We start from the raw sequence: 23,235 nt of genomic DNA, 5'->3' as shown, positions 1-23,235 counted from the left end.
ATGATCACTACTTTTTAAATTGCACTTTACAAAATGAAAATATAAATTCTTTTCAGATTTATTTCAGAACATTCTAAACCCCAGGAATGTTTATTGATATAAACCCACATAAATTAAGCAATTTAGAGATTTAAGATAAATAGGCACCACTTTGCCGTCGATTTGGTAATGAGAAAGCAATTCAGCACATTCTGCCACAAAGCATTTGGGAGTCTTAAGTTAGAGCTTCAGAATTCCTTCTGAAGAAGGACAAAAGAGAGACTTCCTGTCATTTCCATTGGTTTCTGCATGTGGGACCAATATGGGCAACACAAAGTTTAAACAGATGCAAGTGTTGAGGGGAGGAGGCAAAGCCATGCCTAGTTTTACATATTTCGCCAAATCCAGATTGAATTAAATCAGTCTCTCCTAAAAGCTTCCAGAGTAGACTTCCACTGAAGTTACAGCACACTTGAATGGTTTATTTCACCAATATTTGCTTATGGAAATGAAGGGGAGTGACAGAGGGGAAGGAGGAGGGGAGTGGAGGAGGGGTTTGGGGCCGGGGGAGGCTCTGACCGCAGCACAACACACCAGTAACCTTGTCTGATGTGATCATTAACCTTTCTGGAAAAGGCAGCTGGCAGTTCTCCGAGGTTTGTCATTAGAATGTGAGAAGAGCCACACAGATATTGCACAGACTGTTCAAAGAAGTTTGATTTACTTTGAGAGCTACTGCTCCATTTTAGTGTGGCAGAAAAATGAGACTTCAACAATTCTTTTTTGTATTTTTAATTTTTATGATGAGTCTTCTTATCAATGGACAGAGACCAGGTAAGACTTTGATATATTTGTAAGAGGAACTTGTTTTTATGCCTGTTGTTGTCCATGAGTCTCTGAGCGTGATTGTGGTTATGTTGAAAATCTCTTAGGCATGCTTGAGGTGTGTAGGACTTCAGAAGTATTCTTTCTATCTGGATATTTAAAAAATAGCTGGATATTAAAATTATGATAAATATTTTACCACTATTTTTCTAATTTAAAGACCCCTTAGCTATTGTAGATATGTTGTTCTTACAAGTAAAAAGGAACGGAAATGTTTGGTCTATTATAGATTTTTAGGTAAAATGCAAATCCAAAGCAGTTTATTAAAAGAGCACATTGGACACAGAGAAACCAAGATGGCGGCATAGGTTAAACACCTAACCTACAGCCGGGCACAACAATTTCAAAAACACAACTAAAAGTCAAAACAGACATCATCCAGAAGCACAGGAAAGCTGGCTGACTGAAATGCCCACAATTAGAAGGAAAGAGAAAACCACAAGGAAAATCAGAGAAGCCATAAAAGCTTGAGGTATGGAGACACGGGCGGAGACACGAGCCCGCGCGCGTGCGGGGAAGACGGAGCCGGAGAGGAAGGGGTGGCTGACGGCCTGGCTGGCGTTCTCTGGCGGGAAGGAGATAAAAGCGCCAGATTGTGCTGAACCCCAGCTCCGACTGCACTGAACCCCAGTTCCGGGCGAAACCCTGGGAAGCCGGGCTCAGGCTGGGGGAGTCTGGACTGTGGGGCGGAGACACAGAGGAGTCACGCCAGAGCCGCGCACGGGAATGTGCGCAGAGGAGGGACTGTTGCCTGTGCCGCTGGATTGCCCTGGCGGGAAGGAGACAAAAGCTCCGGACTGTGCTGAACCCCCAGTTCCAGCTGCACTGAACCCCAGTTCCGGGAGAGACCCGGGGAAGCCAGGGGCTCATGCTGGGGAAGGCTGGGCTGTGGGGCAGAGGTGCGGAGAGGCGGCGAAGAGCAGAGCACCGGAGGCGCGCACGGGATTGTGCGCAGAGGATGGGATGTTGACTGTGCCTCTGAGTCGCCCTGGAGGGAAGGAGACAAAAGCGCCAGACTGCGGTGAGCCCCAGTTCTGACTACACGGAAGCCCAGTTCCGGGCGAGAATCTGGGATTCATTGGAGGAGAGACTGGACTGTTTGGCAGCGCGCGAAGCTCCAGGGCGCTTTTCTCTCAGAGGTGTTTGCTGGGAGTACAGAGGGACACAGGAACCTCATAGGGCGGGGCTGACGGGAAGCCAAAGCGGTAGGCTCTGCCCTGTAACTCTGCCCCATCCAAGCTGAACACAGAGGCTTTTACAATTTTGCAAGTCTAGTTGAATGGGGCTGTCTCCCGGCATAGACACAGCTGATCCTCACAGCCAATTGGGCTGGAGGTCACATCCTCCCAGTGTACCAACAGCAATCAAGGCTTAACAACACCAAGACTTTGCACTCAGCCCACAAAGGGGGGTATCAAGAGCGACCACCTAGGGAGATTGGGGAAGCTGAGCGATAGGGAGGCAGCCAAAAGGGGAAGACACCGAAACAGGTCACGAATATAAGGGATGCTGTAATTCCTGCTGAGGGGCCACAGGCAGTAGCTGACCTACACTCCATTGGAGACCCAGAAACGAAGGCATCTAGTGGTCGGTGTGAGATGACACCAGATTTCAACCACTCCCATAAGGGACACATTCAAGAGGCAGATGCAGTGAGCGCCAAAGCCTTGCTGCACCAAGACCTGGCACATAAACGTGTCTCCCGCACAGCAACTCTTCCTTTATAGACACAGAGGGTCCGCACGGCCAATTGGCCTGGAGGACAATTCCTCCCAGTGACACCAACAACAATCAAGACTTAACTATACAAACAAGGACCAAGATGGAGGCATAGGGCAGAAGCCTGATTGCTGCCTACCACAACAATTTTGAGACTACGACGGGAGAGCAGAGCAGACACCATCCAGAACCACCGGAGGGCTGACTGAGCAGATGCTCTACAACTAGAATAAAAGAGAGGGGTACGCGGGATGAAGCTGATGCCGGTGACCCAAAGACCACACTTTAAAAACTACGGCTCAGGCGACACAATGGCGGCCTGGATCGTGCTCGGCGCAGTTCCCCCAGCGGTCTCCGGCTGAGGGGAAGGCTTCACTCGCTGCCGAGCACGGACAGACGAGCCCCTGGGAGACATGGGGTGGAAGACTATGCGCTTGCTGACCTCCGAGTACTTCAAGAATCTCAACGCCCCGGAAGCGGCCAGGTGCGCACGCTCGGCGACCGGCCACCGCTGCAGACCCAAGGGCCGACGCAGCCACCCCGGACCAGCCTGCCGCCACGCACCGGGCACACCGGGACCCCTCAGTCTGCAGACCGACGCTCTATCCACTGAGCCAAACCGGTTTCGGCCTGATTGAACTTTTAATGGTGATACCTTTTTGTCCACAGAAACCACTTATGACTTGCATGTTGCTTGCTTTTTTTTGGTTTTTTTTTTCAGAGTCCACAGCTGATCTTCATTTGGGGAACCTGACATTAAACACAGAAGAAGGTGACAGGGAGACTGGACGGCGGCTGCCCACTGGAACTCTGTTTGGGAGCTCCTAGTGCCTTCCACAGAAAGGGAGGCCAGAGAAGAACTCAGCTTCTCACTTTCCTCCCTCCTAGAGGATCACACTGACTGAAGAGTATCTCTTCTAATAGACACCTTCACTGCGCAATGGCCTTTGCAGCTTCCCTGGCCAAGCTCCAGGCAGAGGCCAGCTGCCCCATCTGCCTGGATCACCTGAGAGACCCAGTGACCACTGAGTGTGGGCACAACTTCTGTCCCTCCTGCATCCACCAGCGCTGGGAAGGTCTGCAGGGTACCTTTCCCTGTCCTGTCTGCCTCCACCACTGCCCTGACAGGAGCTTGAAGAGGAACGCCCAATTATGTTACATGACTGAGATTGTTCAGCAGAGCTCCACCTCAGGGAGCCAGAGGAAACTGCAGGAAGAAATACCCCTGTGTGGGAAGCACCATGAGCCTCTGACCCTGTTCTGTGAGAAGGACCTGGAGCTGCTGTGTGCCCAGTGCAAGGTATCCTCCAAACGCCAGGATCAGCGCCTGATCCCCATTGAGGAAGCTGCAGCTAGTCACAGGAGGATGCTCAAAAGGCACATTGGGGCCCTCACTAATCACCTTGAAGTTGCTGAAACTGTATATAAAAGACAAGTTGCAAATACTTGGGAAGTGAAGAGAAAGATGAAAAAAATGGATGGAGGAATTGGACTTTGAATGTGAAGAACTTAAGTTTTTCTTGGAAATAGAGTGAGATGAAATTGATAACAATCTACTTATAGAAGAGAAGGGTGTTGAAAAACAACTAATTGAAAATGGAAGACACATTTCAAACCATATGTTCAGGCTAAGCAATCTGTTAAGTGAAATAGAAGACAAGTGTTTGCAGTCAGACCTGGATTTACTCACAGGTATTGAAAGGATCCACAACAGCTATGGAAACCTAGAGACCCCAGCAGTGTTTTCATGTGAATTAAAGAAGGAGTCTTACAATCTCCCCCCAAATTATTTGGGCCTGCATAAAATGATCCGCATGTTTCAGGTAGATTTGACACTGGATCCTCAAATAGCCCATCCAAGTTTCAATATCTCAAGTGATAGAAAAAGTGTGACCTATAGGACATCAGATGGTCTTCCTAATCCCCACGCACTTACTTCTTACCCAGCTGTCCTGAGTTCTGAGGGATTTAATGCTGGCAGGCATTTTTGGGTGGTAAACATAAAAGGCATAGGTGAATGTTTATTAGGTTTCTGTAAAGAATCTATCCCCAGAAATACTCTCATATCACCATCCCCAAGCAATGCATGCTGGCAATATCAGCAGAAGAATGAAGTATTCCGCCTTGTCTGTACAGGACAACATAAGATAGGTGTTTTTCTGGACTATGAGTTGGGAGAGATTTCATTTTATAATTTGAATAACAGGTCATTCTTGATTGGATTCAGTGATATCTTTACAGAGAAATTTATGCCTTATTTCTCCATTGCATCTTCTTCAGAATCTCTTACAATCAGCATCATCAGAGTGGAGTGATGAACAATTTTGGGGAAATTTTGTATGTGCTTATTTTTTTCCCTTCTTATTGAAAAGAATACTTAGAACCAAGATCCTGATTTCTCTTTTGATGTTTGAATGTTGAAAGCTTAAAGGACTCACCCTTCTCTCCTCCCTGACCTTTACCTGGGAAAGCTGATGGGAAAGACCAGGTGTTCCATCCTTGGGTGCAGGTGGGAAGTTCCAATCAAGCAAGTTTCCATCAGTGTGGGCAGGCTCCCAACAACAGCACCCAGTAACCACCAAGAACCCCACAAGCTAGTCCCTTTCCCCTGTGCTCCCAGTCCTTCTGGGATCTATTCTGATATCCCCCTTCTCCAAAATGTCATCATGTGAGTAATACACTTGGTCATACTCTTCTGATATGTGGTGAGTCAACAGTGTGAACATTAGAAACCAGTTTTGGGTGCCTTCCACCTTGTCTATGAAAGCTGGTAACACCATTGACATTGTGAGCAGGATTTTTCAGACATGAAGCAACCCACCAGGGCTTCCTCATCTGGCTTTTGGTAGTAACACACCCTGGTTCCCTAGGCAAGGGTGTCCTTGAAGTTTGTACTGCACTTCTGAGTTCTAGGGAGGCTGTGTTGTAGATTTGACTGACCTAAGTCAGAAGTTTCCATAAGAAACACATTCTATTTACGCCATGTATTTTCCATGTAATATTTTGGGGAATTCTAAATGTCTTACTTTTTGTCTCATGTTTTATAATATTTTTGGACAATAATTAATAACAAATAATATGAGAATAAACTTTTGCATGCTAAACTTACCTTTGTTTTCAAATTCTCAACTGTGCCTAGACAGAGTGGTTCAGTGGATGAGCATCAGTCTATAAATCAGAAGGTCTCACTTCAGTTTGATTCCCAGTCAGGGCACATGCCCAGGTTGTGGGTCAATCCACAGTGTGGGGTGTGTGGGAGGCAGTCTATCAAGGATTCTCTCTCATCGTTGATGTTTCTAACTCTCCCTCTCTCTTACTGTCTGAAATCAATAAAAAATATATTTCAAATAAAACAAAATTATCACCTAATGATGTTTATTGATATAGAGAGAGGGAGAAGGAGAAACAGAGAGAGAAAGAAAGAGAGAGAGAAACATCGATATGAGAGAGAAGCATCCATCAGTTGCTTCCTGTACTCACCCTGAGCACAGATTGAACCCGAAGCCTATGTGCCTGGACTGAGAATCAAACCTGCCCACTTTTTCTGGTATGACAAGACATTCCAAGGAACTGAGCCACTGGGCCAGGCCTGTAAACCTATGTTTTACAATCAGTGTATGACCTGCCAAGGTCACATACTTATTTTTGACCTTATGTGAAATTGTGAAGCTTTGAGCACATGCTCCTGTATGGATGCCTGTATGGTATTGTTTACAATGTTTGGAAATAAAGTTTTACTGTGCATATCTCTATTTGTCTCTCCATAACTGTAAAAGTTTCTCAGCAGAGTTTTCATGGAGATACAACGGACCCCTGCACTGAACAGAGTCGCCCTCCTATGCTGTGGTATCTCAGGTGCTTACTCTTGAAAAGTGCAATGTAGGCCAGCAGAGCGCTGCTCCATTACCCACCCAGGGATCTAACGCCCTCAGTCACGTGTTGTCACAGCACGGGTCACTACAACTAGGAAAAGAGGGAGCACTGAAGGGCCACCCTGGGCATTGAAGGCCAACACCAGGAAGAGACACATGCCTTTCTTTCTCTTATTCCATTTTCTAAAAGCCATTGCAAGGCCCTACTTCTCTGCAAGGGGTGAAAAAGAATGCATGTATTGGGAGGTGAAAAGCTACCGTTTGCCACAATTCCTGAATGCAATTAGACATTAGTGAAATGTACATTAATGATGAGTGCTAGAATGGAAAGTCATTAGAACTGGTAAAAATATTACCATAGGCATTTACAGTATTTTGAATTAATCCTATACCAGTTGTTCAATAATGTCACCTATAAAGAAGCTATTTCTTTTAAGAGAAGTGGTTTTTTTAAATTATATTTTTCTTTTCTCCCTTCCTTTTTTTATTTTTTGAAAAGTCTTAAAACATTGTTTATTTGGTAGAAATGTAAAGCTCTATATCATTTTGAAATTTTGGTGATTAAGTAGAAAACGAATCATTGAGACTAATTTCTAAATACAATGGCATAGAAAACATAATTGGGAGAGACTTCTGTAGCCTCAGAGCTACTTTTTAAAAAGTATTTACTTTTTTATTGATTTCAGAAAGGAAGGGAGAGGGAGAGAGTGATAGAAACATCAATGTTGAGAGGGAATTGGATCAGCAGCCTCCTACATGCTCCCCAGTGGGGGTAGAGCCCAAAACCCAGGCATGTGCCCTTGACCTCATTGAACCTGGGGCCCTTCAATTCTGAAGGCCAATGCTCTATCCACTGAGCCAAACAAGCTAGAGCTCCTAGCTCCTTTTAAAAAATAGTTTTTAGGACTTGTTTGTTAAAAAATGTTTTTATTGTGCCCTAACGGGTTTGGCTCAGTGGATAGTGTCAGCCTGCAGACTAAATTATCCAGGGTTCAATTCCAGTCAAGAGCATGTGTACTTTGGTTGCAGAATATCCCCAGTAGGGGGTGTGCAGGAGGCAGCTGATCGATGTTTCTCCCTCATCCATGTTTCTAATTCTCTGTCCCTTTCCCTTCCTCTCTGCAAAATCAATTTAAAAAAATGTTTTTATTGATTTTAGAGTGTGGGAAAAGGAGAGGGAGGGAGAGAGAGAGAGAGAGAGAGAGAGAGAGAAACATCAATTGGTTGCCTCCTATACATGCTACAACCTGGGACTGAAACTGCAACCTGGGCTTGTGTCCTGACCGGTAATTAAACTGGCCACCTTTTGGGCCATGGGACAACACTCAGCCACCTGAGCCACACTGGCCAGGGCCCTAGGAGGTACTTAAATGAACGGTGTGGCATGTGTGAGAGACAGTGGTGGCATTATGGTATGTTTGCAGCACAAACTCACAAAGGCAATTCACAGGTAACAATGTTTCAACAGGCACAAATTCAGTTGCTATGGTTACTTAAACAACCCAAGTATATCACGGGTTTAGATTTCAGTTAAACATGGCATGTGAACTGTAATTCTTAAAGTAGGAATAATATGGACCCAGAGGGTGGGGCCTTCAGCCCCAGAGGATTACTCTCCTTAGCAGTTCATCACTTACAAAGTCTGCCTTCCACACCATGGTACCCCACAACTGAGCTATGTTTTCTGGCCCTTTACAACAACAATCACCTTTCTTCAGTGTCATGTAACTCGTTCCTCCTTCTCCTCTGAGTTGTCACCAAAGGACCTTTCACATTCATTTTTCTACTGACATTTTCCAGAAAATGTATGTGTTCTCCAGGGCTTTTTCATTTTATTTGCAAAAGTCTCACTGTTGGGCCCGACCTGGTTTGGCTCAGTGGATAGAGTGTCAGCCTGCGGACTGAAGGGTCTCGGGTTCGATTCCGGTCAAGGGCACATGCCTGGGTTGCAGGCTCGGTCCCTGGTGGGGGGCGGTGCGGGAGGCAGCTGATCGATGAGTCTCTCATCATTGATGTTTCTCTCTCTCTCTCTCTCTCTCTCTCTCTCTCTCCCTCTCTCTCTCTCTCCCTTCCTCTCTGAAATCAATAAAAATATTTAAAAAAAAAAAGTCTCACTGTTGGGATTGTACATCCTATTTCAGTGTGTAGTAAGGGTTAGAAGACAGAAATATTAGGTGTACCAGTTAATAATGCAGATTTTATAATAAAAAATCACACAATAACTTTAATAGAAACATCAAAAGTGCTTTATTCAAAGTAATGTCCATCGATAGCTACAAGTTTCCCCCATCTTTCAGGTAATTTGTGAATACCGTCCCAATAGAACTTTTCTTGTTTTGAGGCAAACCATTCAGAGACCCAATTTTCCACTTCTTTGTACGTTTTGAAGTGCTGCTCAGAAAGTGCGTGTGCCATGAATCTGAACAAGTGGTCATCTGAAAGAGCAAGGTCTGGTGAATACAGCAGGTGGGTTAATACTTCCCAGGCAAGATCTTTTAACTTGTCTTTAACTGGTTTTGAAGTGTGTAATTGTGCATCATCATGAAGCAAAATTAGTTTGCCATGTCTTCTGGCCCATTCTGATCGTTTTTCCAAGCAAAGTGTGGTTCAAATTGATTATTTGTTGTCAGTAGCAATCAGTATTAATGGTTTCACCTGGTTTTAGAAGCTCATAATACACCACACCTTCCTGATCCCACCAAACAAAGAGCATTGTCTTCTTTCCGAAGCGATTCGGCTTTGCAGTCGATGTTAATGGTTGACCTTTATCAACCCTTGATTTTGTGCGTTGGGATTCTCAAAATAAATCCACTTTTCATCGCCAGTCCCAATTCGATGCAAAAAAATACTTTCTTTCGTGCCGTTGAAGCAACATTTTACTAATGACTTTTCAGTTTTCCATTTGTCTTAGGTTCAGTTGATGTGGCACCCATTTTCCTTCCTTTAAAATCTTTCCCATTGCTTGTAAATGATGAGAAATTGTTTGCTGAGCAATGTTTAATCTTTCAACAAGTTATTCTTGAGTTTGACATGCATCTTCATCCAATAATGATTGTAATTGTTGGTTTTCAATCTTTTTCGGTTGACTTGGACGTTCTTTGTCTTTCACACTGAAATCAACACTTTGGAGCATGTTCACCATAAGCTTCCCGAAGTATTCAGCAGCACTTTTCTTCAAAATAAAGTAATGAATTATACCTTCCCACAAATGCTCTTTTTTTGGCACTAAATTCAACATTTTTAAGCATAAAAATATCTATGATGGTAACACCTTAAAAAATGTGACATATGAAGTTTTGAAGCTTGTTGTCAATACAACAAAATAGCATACATATCAAAACGCATATATAACAACATATGTTTAACTCCATCAATTGAAAAAAATCCTCATTACCCTGGGGGGGGGGGGGGCGGCGGGGAGAGAATCCCAATGAAAGTGACTTAAGGAGATGATTGTTCTACATTAATGGTATCTTTTAGAATAGGACATTTTAGGAATTTATATCCTGGTCTCTCTGGTCACTGAACCAAAAGCAGTCTTATACTGATGGCGGGGGGCGGGGGGGACTTATAATCTGATAGAGCAGCTGTATTAATCTGAAAAGTAATCATATTATTTTAAATCTTAGAACACATATACTTATGTGAATAGGAAGTTAAGTTTCTTAGGTATGAATAGGGAATTAAATTTCTCTTCAAGTTTTCTTTTCAAGGCCTGTGGGAAGGGATTGGGAGGTGAGTCAGCTGCGAATCGCACAATCAGAACCCTCAAACATGGTCAGGCTGATCCACCAGGAGTCAAGCCATCATCTCATGGCCTGATGACTAATTACAATAGCTGATGTCTGAGGACCCCCAGGCCAGCATGTATTTGCATTGCTCACCCCAGCCCCTTCCCCATTATAATCTGTCCCATGAATCTTTCTAGCAGGCAGGATTTGATCCCCAGGCACGCACTTCTTACCCAGCTGTCCTGAGTTCTGAGGGATCTGATGCTGGCAGGCATTGTTGGCAGGTAGAAATAGGAGGCACAGGGGCATGGTCCTTAGGTGTGTGTAAGGACTCTTTCCCCAGGAATGCTCTTGTGTCACACCACCCCCAAGAAATGGCTGCTGGAAACTCCAGCATCTGTCACATGCCATTCAGTCAACTGGGAACGGATAGGCATTTTTCTGGACTATGAGTTGGGAGAAGTTTCATTTTATAATTTGAGAAATAGGTCACATTTGTATACTTTCAGTGAAACTTTTACAGAAAAACTTATGCCCTATTTCTGCCTAGGACCTTCTTCAAAATCACTTGTAATATGTATAGTCAATGATGAATGATGAACCGCCTTGTAATCTGTTCCATGCGTTCTACTCTCTTCCTGTGTTAATAAAAGGCACAAGCACATTTCTGATGTATCTGATGTCTTTTTTTTTAATGTTTTTATTGATTTTTAGAGAGAGAAATGGAGAGTGATGGAGGTGGAATAGAAATGTGGATGTGAATAAAATCATCCATTAGCTGTCTGCCATATCAACCCAACTAGGGGTCGATCCCAAAATCTGGCTATGTGCTCTAAGGGTGAAACTGGTGACCTTTTGGTCTATGGGGTGAGACTCAACCAACTGAGCCACACCATCAAGAGCTGTGCTGATGACTTTTAATCCTCACACATTTGGCTTCACCATTTGCCCCCTCTACTCCCCGAATCCCCCCGCACTTCACACACACACACACACACACACACACACACACACACACACACACACACCTGGGCCAGCCATGCAGACAGCCTCAGTGCTTCTTCACTGGGCTGAGGAGTGGGTGCCGGTTCTAACTCAGACTCTGCCTGCAGAGGAACTGGCCCTCCAGAGCCTCCCCCTAACCTCAAAGCCCCAAGCTCATTGCCTTTCTCCCTTCTCTCCAGCCATTTTTGGACCTGTAGTCACCCTCCTGTCCACATAAAGCCTCATGAAGTGAGTAATAAACTATTACATACCCTCTTGCTGTGTTTGTGCCACTAAGAGTCTTGATACCAGAATCAAATTTTGAATCTTAAGTCTTGCCTATGGGAGGTGACCATAACAGTCCTTCATAGAATGTCCCAGGATCCTGGTTAATTTTTTATTTTTCAAACTATGACATTTGTTTAGAAAATCACAGAGGAAGAAGAGGTACCTCAGAGAAAAAATGGGCTTAGGAAACAACTTGCAGAGACAAAGATAGGGTTTCAAGTGCTTAGAAGTGAAGAAAGTCAAGGTGAGCCATCTCTGGGATGCAGAGGGGAGAGGGAAGGGCAAGCAGGAGCCTGCTCCCAGAAGGGAGAGTATGCTGGGTCCTGGGTGCCCAGGGATTTAAAGGTGGAGACTTTAGGGGAGGTCCCAGGGGAAGATCTCAATAGAGTGTACATCAGCTTGCTAGGTATGTCCTTCAAGGTCAGCGTCTCCACTGATTGATGGGTCCTCGCCTGGGCAGGGGGTCATTACTCAATGCAGCTGGTCCTGAGGGCAGCCCTGGTGTTGCCTTTCTGGGCCTGGGGCTGGCCCGTGGTCATTGCTGGGCTCATGTCTGTCAAACTTCCTCCCACAGAGGGAACCCCTTGCACTTGGGGAGAACACACCTCATAGGAGAGGTGTCCCAAGCCTGGCCAGGCATGGCTCAGTGCTGGAGCCACATCCTAGGAATCAGGAGGTCCTGGTAATAACTGGTTAGGGCACATGCCCTGGTTGTAGGCTCAATCCCCAGTGTGGTGTGTGCAGGAGGCAGCCAATGGCTGATTCTCCCTCATCACTGATGTTTCTATCTCTCTCCCTTCCTCTCTGAAATCAATAAAAACATATAAATAACAACTATTCTAGTGTTGGAAACCAAAATCTCAGGTAACATTTGGAAATACTCTGAAAGCATTGGTAGAGAGGTAAAAGAAAAATGTTCTTTTCTTGAGAAGGGAAGAAACAAATAGATTCTTTACTCTCCTTGGTCCAAAAAATTTTGTAATGTGGGACTAATTGTTTTTTGGAAGATGATGTAAAGGGTGAAGTAATCAGGTTTCTGTGTTTTATTATAGAGTCACTAGATGCATGAAATTCATGCATGGGTAGGGTCCCTAGGCCTGACCATGATCAGGGACAATCTGGGGGGCCCCTGCTGGCATCTGCCTTGGCTGGCCTGGTGCCACTTGCTTGCTGGCCCTGCCTCCTGCCTCTGCTGCCAGTTGCCTCCCTCTGCAAGGTGACCTGCAGGGTGATGTGTGTGTGAGGGGGGTGGGGGGGCGGGGGAAGAGGAGGGGGGCTCTGGCACCCGCCTTGGCTGGCCTGAGGCCTAAGGACTAGGGACAGCACCTGGGTTGAGCGTCTGCACCCTGGTGGTCATTGCACATCATAGCAATGGGTCTTTCCACCCATAGTTCCGCAGTCTGGTTCATTTGCATATTAGGCTTTTTGCATATACGATTGTATAGTGTCTCTACCATATTATAGATGAAAGAAGTGATCCTCACTTGAAGTAGTAGTAATAGCTATCATGTACTTAATTCTTCCAAGTTCCAGGCACTGCTTTTAAAAAGTTGGCATGTACAGCCTAGTCAGTGTGACTCAGTGCTTTTTTAACATATTTTATTGATTTTTTACAGAGAGGAAGGGAGAGGGATAGAGAGCTAGAAACATCGACATCGACCAGCTGCCTCCTGCACACCCCCCACCGGGGATGTGCCCACAACCAATGTACATGCCCTTGACCGGAATCGAACCTGGGACCTTTCAGTCTGCAGACGGACGCTCTATCCACTGAGCCAAACGGGTTTCGGCGTGACTCAGTGCTTTAGTGTCAACCTATATATCATGAAGTCATGGCTCAATTTCCTGTTAGGGCATATGCTTGGGCTCAATCCAAGTAGGGGGCATAGAGGAGGTAGCTGATCAATGATTCTCTCATCATTGGTATTTCTATCTCTCTCTCACTGCCTTCCTCTTTGAAATCAATAAAAATATACTTTAAAAATATAAGATAGCCCTAGCCTTTTTGGCTCAGGGAATAGAGCATCCACCTGTGGGTCAATGGGTCCTGGGTTTGATTCTACTCAATGGCAAATACCTTGGCTGTAGGCTCCTCTTAGGCTGTCCCTGGTCAGGGCTTGTGCAGGAGGCAACCAATTGATGTGTTTTTCTCTCACATCAATGTTTCTCTCTGTCCCTCTCTCCCTAAAAATCAGTGGAATAATATCCTATGGAGAATTAAAAACAAATAATAGTAAGTCATATATTTTTCTTATTTTCTAAACCTCAACCGAGGACATGGTTATTGCTTTTAGAAAGAGAGAGAGAGAGAGAGAGAGAGAGAGAGAGAGAGAGAGAGAAACCAAACATCAATGTTAGAGAAACACTGATTAGTTGTTTCCCATGTACACCATGACTAGGATCTAATTGGAAATACAGGCATTTATCCTGACATGGGATCAAACCAAGAACCTTTTGGTGTATGGGACCATTACTCTAACCAACTGACCCATACTGGTCAGGGCAAAACTAAAACTCCTCAACCAGATCTTTTGGGTTTGAATCTACCACTTAAAATGTAATTGTCATAACCAATGGACGCAAAACTCTGGGGGGGGAGGGCAAGTATGGGAGTGCGGTGGGACAAGTATGGGGGGACAGTGGTAAGATATGTACACATACAATACCTTAATACAAAAATAAAAAATAAGATAAAAACTTCAAAAAAATGTAATTGTGACCCCGAAAGCTGCAGCAATCCTGAGAAAGAAGATATCTTGATACCAGATATCAAGCTGTATTACAAAGCCACTGTTCTCAAAACTGTCTGGTACTGGTACAAGAACAGACATATAGATCAATGGAATAGAATAGAGAATCCAGAAATCGACCCAAACCACTATGCTCAATTAATATTTGACAAAGGAGGCATGAACATACAATGGAGACAAGACAGTCTCTTCAATAGATGGTGTTGGGAAAATTGGACAGATACATGCAAAAAAATGAAACTAGACTACCAACTTATACCATACACAAAAATAAATTCAAAATGGATACAGGACTTAAACATAAGACGCAAACCAGAAAAATAGTAGAGAAGTCTATAGGCAGCAAAATCTCAGACGTATGCCAAAGCAATTTCTTCACTGATATTGCTCCTAGGGCAATGGAAACTAAAGAGAAAATAAATAAATGGGACTACATCAAAATAAAAAGCTTCTGCACAGCAAAGGAAACCATCAACAAAACAACAGGAAAGCCCACTTTGAGAACATTTGCCAATGGTATCAGTGCTAAGGGTTTAACCTCCAACGTTTATAGGGAACTCATACAACTTAACAAAAGGAAGATAAGCAACCCAATCAAAAAAATGGGCAACGGACCTAAATAGATACTTTTCGAAAGAAGACAGAAGGAAGGCCGAGAGACATAAGAAAACATGCTCAAAGTCACTAATCATCCGAGAGATGCAAATCAAAACGACAATGCGGTACCATCTCACACCTGTCAGAATGGCTATCATCAACAAATCAACAAATGACAAGTGCTGGTGAGGATGTGGAGAAAAAGGAACCCTCATGCACTGCTGGTGGGAATGCAGACTGGTGCAGCCACTGTGGAGAACAGTATGGAGTTTCCTCAAAAAACTAAAAATGGAACTCCCATTTGACCCAGTGATCCCACTTCTAGAAATATATCCCAAGAAACTAGAAACACCAGTCAGAAAGGATATATGCACCCCTATGTTCATAGCAGCACAATTTACAATAGCTAAGATTTGGAAACAGCCTAAGTGCCCATCAGCAGATGAGTGGATTAAAAAACTGTGATACATCTACACAATGGAATACTATGCTGCAGTAAAAAAAGGAGTTCTTACCATTTGCAACAACATGGATGGAGCTGGAAAACATTATGCTAAGTGGAATAAGACAGTCAGAGAAAGATAAATATCACATGATCTCACTCATTTATGGAATATAATGAACAACATAAGCTGATGAACAAAAACAGATCCAGAGACAGAGAAACATCGATCAGAACATCAAACCTCAAGGAAGGTAGGGGAGGGTGGGGGTAAGGGGGAGAGATCAACCAAAGGACTTGTATGCATGCATATAAGCCTAACGGTTAGGCCCTAACCAATGGACACAGACAATAGGGGGGTGAGGGTATGAATGGGTGGGTTAGAGGGGATTAATGGGGAAATAAGGACACATATGTAATACCTTAATCAATAAAGAAATTTTAAAATATATAATTGGGCACAGGGCTCAATGGGAGATGGTTATGGTGTCAATGCCATAAACATTACTAAGTTAATAAACAATTTCTGTTATGAAAATGTTTTGCCCTTGCCAGGTAACTCCATTACTTAAAGCTTCATCCAATTATGGGTTCAATTCCTGGTCATGCATACACCTTCTTCCTCTCTCTCTCTCTCTCTCCTGTTCTTTCTCTCTGCCTTCCTCTCTCTAAGCATGCCCTCAGGTGAGGATGTAAAAAGTGTGGAATTCCCAGGTTTCAAATGTCATGGTTCCATGCTCAGATCACATCTTCTGTTCTTCAGCCCAGGCCTCCCAGGAAGAACAGGGTCCACCTGACAGTTACACCTTCATTGCACTGATATTCTACCAAGCAGGCTGGGGGCAGCAGCCATCCAGGCTTCCCTCGGGGCTTAGTAGGAAACACTTGGGTTTGGTTGGGATAGAGACTCTCACATGTTCTTTTTTAAAAAATATATATATATTTTATTGATTTTTTACAGAGAGGAAGAGAGAGGGATAGTTAGAAACATCGACGAGAGAGAAACATTGATCAGCTGCCTCTTGCACCCCCCCACTGGGGACGTGCCCGCAACCAAGGTACATGCCCTTGGCCAGAATCAAACCTGGGACCCTTGAGTCCGCAGGCCGACACTCTATCCACTGAGCCAAACCGGTCTCGGCAGACTCTCACATGTTCTGTCCATTGCTCCTGACAAAATCATCCGCACGGGAGGCTGGAAACAGTCAGATCTGCATTTCTAACGCAGGTCTGTCTTATCCCATCAAGCCCATTTAGACATCTCATTGAATTATGCACCCAGCAAAAATTTTTTTCCCCATTGATTTTTCAGAGATAGTGGAAGGTGGTGGGGAGACAGAGACATAAATATTGATGTATGAGGGACACATGCATTGGATGCCTTCTTCACAAGCCCTGACCAGGGCCTGGGACAAAGCCTGCAACCAAGGAATCTACCCACGAGCAGAATCTAACCCTGGAGCCTTCAGTTCGAGGCCAATGCTCCATCCACTGAGCCAAACCGGCTAGGGCCATCCAGCAAATGTTTTCCGAGCTCTCAGTAGGTGTGTGGCGCTGAGCCAGAAGCCTGGATGCACAGATCTCCTCAGAGTCCCCACTATGAGAGAACTGACCCCCCAGGCAATAGAGATCATGTGACTTGAGGACCTCCTCCACAGGAATGGCTGTGTCCAAACAGGGTGAGCAAACTAACACCTGGATTGTAGCAATTTTCCAGTGAATATCATTTCGAGTTATTTGTTGGAAAGCATTTTAAAAATTAGAACAATATAGATAAATTTAGTAAAAATCACTTGTTAAGTAGAACACACTGAAAAGTAAATTGCTCTCTCACCTTGGAGAGAGGTCACCCAACCTCCTTATACCTTTCCTGCCTGACCATCCTTACCTGTGTTCTGTATCGCAGGGGGTTAACTTGAAATGCAGGCAAATAGGGCAGGGGTCCAGTGGAAAACAAAGCAGGTGGAACATAGGCAGGGGCAGACATGGAAGGTTGAGCCAGACTAACCACAGGAATCAACCAAGCAGAAATCCTATATAATAAAAGCCTAACTAAGTGTCCAGTGGTCCATTCAACCAATCAAAATGTAATATGCTAATGATATGTTAAGGCTGCTCAACCACTCGCTATGACATGCACTGACCACCAGGAGGCAGATGCTCTGACTTTTAGGTTAGCTTGGTGCTGGGGTCCCGCCCATTGGGACTGAACAAGATGGGCTGGACATGCCCTGGAGCCCTCCCATATCCGCCCCCCCCCCCAGCCCTGATGGTGCATCGGTGGGGTCCTTGGCCTGGTCTGCATCCTCTTGCCATCCAGGACCTCTCAAGGGATGTCGGAGAGCCAACTTTGGTCCGATCCTGCAGGCCAGGCCGAGGGACCCCAGTGGTGCACAACCTTTTTGGTGTAAGAGACCAAATTCCAACAAACTGAGCCACCCAGCCAGGGCTATAAGCGTACCCTTTCCAATCCCTGTAAGACTTTTAAAGGTCACATACTAGTTTTTGGCATTAAGTAAAATTTCCAACCTTTGAGAGCATGTTTCTGTTTGTATGCCTATATGTGTATTGTTAACAATGTTCGGAAATAAAGTTGTAGTTTGCAAAACTATGGATCTGATACGTGTGTCAAGCCAAAGCCCTGAGCCCATAAAAAGCCTGCTCCCTCCCAATTCACTGCTGGCTCTTTCTCCAGTCAGACCACCTGCACCCAGGTGCCTTGAGTCCCTTCTGTGTGACCCCCCCCCCCCCGCCCTCAACCCAGAACCTTTCACCAAGTACCTGCACAGGAAGCCAAGCTTCTTACCACACTCCAGCCTCCTGCACCCACATCCTCCCATCTCCCCATTTATCTGGAGCTGGGGGGCGGGGGAGGCAGAGCGGGCTGGCTCCTAGACAAATCCTCTCAGGGCTAGAAGCCACAATCTAAACTGGAGTAAAGGTGGGAGGGTGTGGCTATGAGGACTCCACCCAGCAAAGACTCAGCTCCCCTAGGAAATAGGAGGTACTGGGAGGAGGGACTATGGAGAAAGGATGGGGGTTTCTCTTGTAATTATCCTAAGCATCCTTGGCCTTGAGCTAAGAATTTGGGACTTCTTCCTTATAACTTTGTAGAACTATTTCTGTGCTCAAACCAAATGAAACAAGCCATGGTTCATAGATACCAATTGATTTTATAAGGAAATTCAAGACATAAACTATGTTCTTTTTATCTGATACATGTAGGAACAGAATCTCAAGTGATGAAGTTGTTATACTAATAATGACTCTGGGAGGTTCATTATCCTCTTATCTCTACTTCATATAACCTTTAAGATGTTCTTATCTTTATTGTTGAGATTATTACAGATGTCCCCTCCACTTTTCCCCTTTGCCCCCCACTACCCAGTTCCCACTCTGGCCCAGGTCCTCACCCTATTGTTTGTGCTTTTGCACAATTTCAGTAACACTCTAACCTGACAACCGAGGGGCCCAGGCTGCCTGTCACTACTTCAGCTAGTTAAGCAGACAGGGATGAATCTATATGAGTGAATAATGACAGGCAATAGGCATTGGGAGTTGTAAAGAGCAGGTGCCTCCAGGACTACATTGTTTCAGCCAAGAGGTTGTAAATCTTTCCATAATGATAGGCAGTTCTTGGGACAAGAGGATGGACAGCATTCCACTGTTAGCTCCCATGTCCCAGGGCTTACAACTCTCAGGCAGGTTAGAGTGTGCTTTCTCTAATCAGAACAGAATCATCGTGGCTAACAGAGCATGGTTAATATCTCTTATCATTGTAGCTGGTCCCCAATAGTCTATTTCTGCCCCTAACAACACAATTTAAAAAGATTTAACGGTGGAAGAAAGAAAAGGTTTTGTAGCTGAAAACATTTTTGTGTGCATGTGAATCTAGGAGATGTCTAGTGGAATCCTGTAGGAAATAATACTGGATATGCCCTGGAGGGAGACATTCCCTTATTATACTGGACAGCAAACAAACCTGCCCTGTTTTGTATGAAGACACGGGTCTCTATCTTCCAAGGCTCTTCTTTGAAAATATTGTCTGTAGTGTTGGGGAGCACAAGAGGCTGGGGTGAAAAGTTGTAGGGAGGACATCCTGATAAAAGGGAAGTACGTGGAAGGCTGCCTGCCCTGTTTACCAGAATTCCGACTTAAGAGAGACTTATGGGAGTGTCCAAGGCGGTGCCCCTAATTATTCCTTGACCTTTCCAAACAAGTCTGTGCATGTGCAGACCCCTGGGTGTTACTGGAATTCTTATGCTTAATCCCTGAATGCCCTTATATACACGTGTCCTCCCAAGATTACTCACCCTACTGATTGTATCTAAAGATAAAAATTCCAATAAAAGCCTAACAAGGCAGGCAATCGAGGCTGCCTGGCTGCTATCAGTCAGGTCATCCCTTAGCCCTCTCCCCCTCGGTGAAACTGTGTCCTGTCGTTTGGGGGCTGCTGGTCAGCCCTGGCACTGGAGCACTCAGTTCCTTGCTCCCAAAATAGCAGAAACTTGAGACTGAAAATGCTTTCTCCAGCTGTGTTCTCTCCCACCTCTGGAATGTGTAAGGTAGCTATGAAACAGGTAAATGCATACATATGGGAAATAGGCAAATGTTCACAAACTTATTGCAGCAGTGAAAGTACAATTTGTACACTTTATTTATACACTATTACACAATTTATACTGGAAATACTTGACAGTTACCCCCCCCCCCCCCATCTATTAGTTCCTACAACACCTTTATTGCTATTGAAACAAACTTGTAAAAAATAGAAAATAAAGTAAGACAAACATTGTTCATGTATGTCAAGTCAAATAAGCATTAACTAATGTTCTTTATCAGTGCTAGATTCACTCATAGTTGTACAAAATTCTACCTACTGTCCATAAATTAAAGGGAAAAAATGAACCAAAGTGACAGTTCATCCTTCCTAATCTCTTAAAGCACAGACAGTAAGAGGTTTGGGGTCACATCCGATATAGAAGTAAGGCTTTAGCACTTCAGAAAATGTATCCCTGAAGGAATGGATGTGAGACATGTCATTCAAATTATAAAAGGAAACCTGCCCCAACTCATAGTCCAGATAGATGCCAATCCCTCTGGGCATTTTCTTCAGCACAAGGGTGACAGGAACAGACCCTCGTGCCACATAATCACCATCCTGCAGCTGAATCATCCAACATCTGTTCTCCTGTCTTAGCAAGGGCTGCTTTCTCTCCTTGGAAAGGGAGTCTCTACAGACCCCCACGGCCCACTCAGGCTTGTCATCCACCTGGACCTCCCAGTAATGTCGGCCACAGTCAAACCCTTCAGTACCCAGGACAACTGGGTCGACTGCAAATCGCTTTGGATTCCGACGAACTCTTTGCTTTCTCCTCACAAATGTCACAGACTTTTTATCCTCAGACACAAGCAGATTAGGATGTGCAGTTTCAGGATCCAGGGTAACTTCTTCTCTAAATCTCTGTATAATTTTCTGCAGGGCTGAACACTGAGGAGGAAAACTGCATTCTTCTCTCCTTAACTGGAACCAATAGACAGCTGGGGATTTCAGGTTATCACAACGGTGGAGGACACCCTTGATATCCATCAGAAATTTCACATCTGGCATCACATGCTTCTTCTCTGCCACCTCCTTTTCTAGACTTCTGAGGTTGGAAAGATGGTCTGAAAATGCAGTTGTGTTTGCAAGGAGTTTCTGTTGAATGTCCTTCTCTTCTTCAGCTAGCCTTGAGAGAACTGCCTCTTGCTCGCGCTCCATAAATTGAGACAGATGCTCAAATTCAGAGGCTAATTTCTGTTTCTGTTTTTGCACCTTCTCTCTCAGCTCTAAGGGTTTTTTGTTTTGAATGCTTATTAATTTCTGAACATCTACCATCTGCTTACTGATGTAACTGTAGAGCCTTAGCCTGTGATGAGAGGCAGCCTCCCCCATGGGCCTCACCTGGTGGCCCTGATGGTCAGGGGACTGAGTGCACAGGGGACACAACAGCTCTAGGTCCTCCTCACAGAAGAGGGTCAAGGCCTTGTTGTGCTGCTCACACAAGCCCCTCTCTTTCTGCCTCTTCTTCTTGCCCCTGATGGACTGGAGAATCTTGGCCATGTCAACCATCTTTCCCAGCTGGGTGTTGCTCCTCAAGCACCTCTCTTGGCATGGGTGACGGCACACAGGGCAAGGGAACCTGTCCTGTAGATCAGCCCAGGACTGCTGGATGCAGGAGCGACAGAAGTTGTGCCCACATTCGATGGTGACAGGGTCTCGCAGGCCATCCAGGCAGATGGGACAGTTGATTTCTGCTGGGAGTCTTGCCAGAGCTTCGTCAACTGCCATTGGGCCCTGAAAGAAGGATGGGACTGAGGTGGGTTTTTTCAGGAGGCTGGGCTCTGGGTGACCTCTCCACTGAGACGCAGATGCACCCTCAGATCTCACTGGCCTTGCTGGCCTGAATGGCTCGTTCCTGTGAGACCAGTGGCCGCACGTGTCCAGAGGAGCTCGGTTCACCACCTCCTGCTGATCACACACTAGTTGAATCCAAGTTCAGAAATTCTTGATCAGAAAGCAGACATGGTTCTAAAGTGCCTATTCATTCCTGGAGGTGAGAAAAGATTGTTGCATGTAAAAAAGGCTACCATTGTGGTCCTGCTCACTGCCACATTTGAAGCAACCACTGATTTGTCTCTCTATCAGCACAACCCACCTAAACCAAGTCACCTACAATGGTGCTGCATGGGACTGTGGCAAGTGTATGAATTTGGGACTAGATCACCTTTCCTGGGTCAGTTTACATTCTTAATGACCTACCATCTGGGAAACCTGGGGAAAGTTACATAACATTCTTATTTCTAAGAGAGTCTGGAAAAGAAGAATAAAATTCCCAAATTCAATCATTTCAATCTTGAGAAAAACCTAAGAAATGGATTTGGCACTATTTGGCTTAAACAGTTTACTTGTTATTGTGCTGAATTTATAATATATCAAAATTTACTGCCCTAACCAGTTTGGATCAGTGGATAGAGCATCGGCCCGAGGACTGAAGGGTCCCAGGTTCGATTCCAGTCAAGGGCATGTAACTTGGTGCGGGCACATCCCCAGTAGGGGGTGTGCAGGCAGCAGCTGATCGATGTTTCTCTCTCATTGATGTTTCTAACTCTCTATCCCTCTCCCTTCCTCTCTGTAAAAAATCGATAAAATATGTTTTTAAAAGATCTAATTATTCTTTGATTTATCCAGCTTTGTACAGAAAAGTAGATGGGATTTCAACTAGGTTAGATTCCCTTGAGGACCCTCCAACTCAAAAAATTGATTTTCATGTGATGCTCAGGATGAATAAAATTGGAAATCAGATTAACGATGTAAATTGAAACAGACACTCACTGAAACTGTTCCTTTAAGTCATTATCAATGGTGAGCTACCCACTAGTGACAAGGATTTGTGGGGACAAGATCCTAAAGAGAAGAAATGAAAATAAAATAATCAATTACAAGTACTGTGGTAGAACATATTCATTCTCTTTGACTGAGGAAGCTATCTGGTATGACTGAAAATGAGAAAATTGATATTACTTTGTCAAACCATCTAACTAGCTCCCATAGCCCTAGCCAGTTTGGCTCAGTGAAAGAGCGTTGGCCTGGGGACCAAAGGTCCTGAGTTCAATTCTGGTCAAGGGCATGTACCTCGATTGCAGGATCCTCCCTGGCCCTGGTTGGGGTGCATGCATGAAGCAAACAATCGATGTGTTTCTCTCACATCTATGTTTCTCTCTGTCTCTCCCTCTCTCTTCCACTCTCTCTAAAAATCAATGGAAAATATCCTCAAGTAAGCATTAAAAACATCTGTACTAATGAAAGAGCAAGATGCAAATTGACCATACCTTTGAAAGGCCCACCAGCCAAGCAGGAGTGAGTATGCAAATTAACCCAACAAAGATGGTGGACTAATTTGTATACGCAGGTGCTGAGCGGAGTGAAAAGGCGGCTCTGGCCAGAG

At 44.8% G+C, this 23,235-nt stretch overlaps 2 protein-coding genes across 2 annotated transcripts; one reads left to right on the top strand and one right to left on the bottom strand.

Moving 5' to 3' along the window:
- Nucleotides 1-3,523: 3,523 nt before the first annotated feature.
- On the top strand, nucleotides 3,524-4,898 carry LOC307099041 (tripartite motif-containing protein 60-like; the record flags this gene model as incomplete). The annotated part of the gene is given in 3 exon segments (XM_079770252.1): nucleotides 3,524-4,060; nucleotides 4,062-4,115; nucleotides 4,119-4,898. Coding segments are annotated over 3 exon segments (1,371 nt in total).
- A 15,279-nt stretch (nucleotides 4,899-20,177) lies between these two features.
- LOC307099150 (tripartite motif-containing protein 75-like) lies at nucleotides 20,178-21,578 on the bottom strand (the record flags this gene model as incomplete). The annotated part of the gene is made up of 1 exon (XM_079770336.1): nucleotides 20,178-21,578. The coding sequence occupies one exon, from the start codon at nucleotides 21,576-21,578 to the stop codon at nucleotides 20,178-20,180; it is 1,401 nt and encodes a 466-aa protein (XP_079626462.1).
- Nucleotides 21,579-23,235: the final 1,657 nt, after the last annotated feature.

The sequence above is a fragment of the Cnephaeus nilssonii genome, assembly GCF_951640355.1.
Source record: "Cnephaeus nilssonii genome assembly, chromosome: 5".
Lineage (NCBI taxonomy): Eukaryota > Metazoa > Chordata > Mammalia > Chiroptera > Vespertilionidae > Cnephaeus > Cnephaeus nilssonii.
This window is presented reverse-complemented; position numbering and strand designations above follow the sequence as displayed.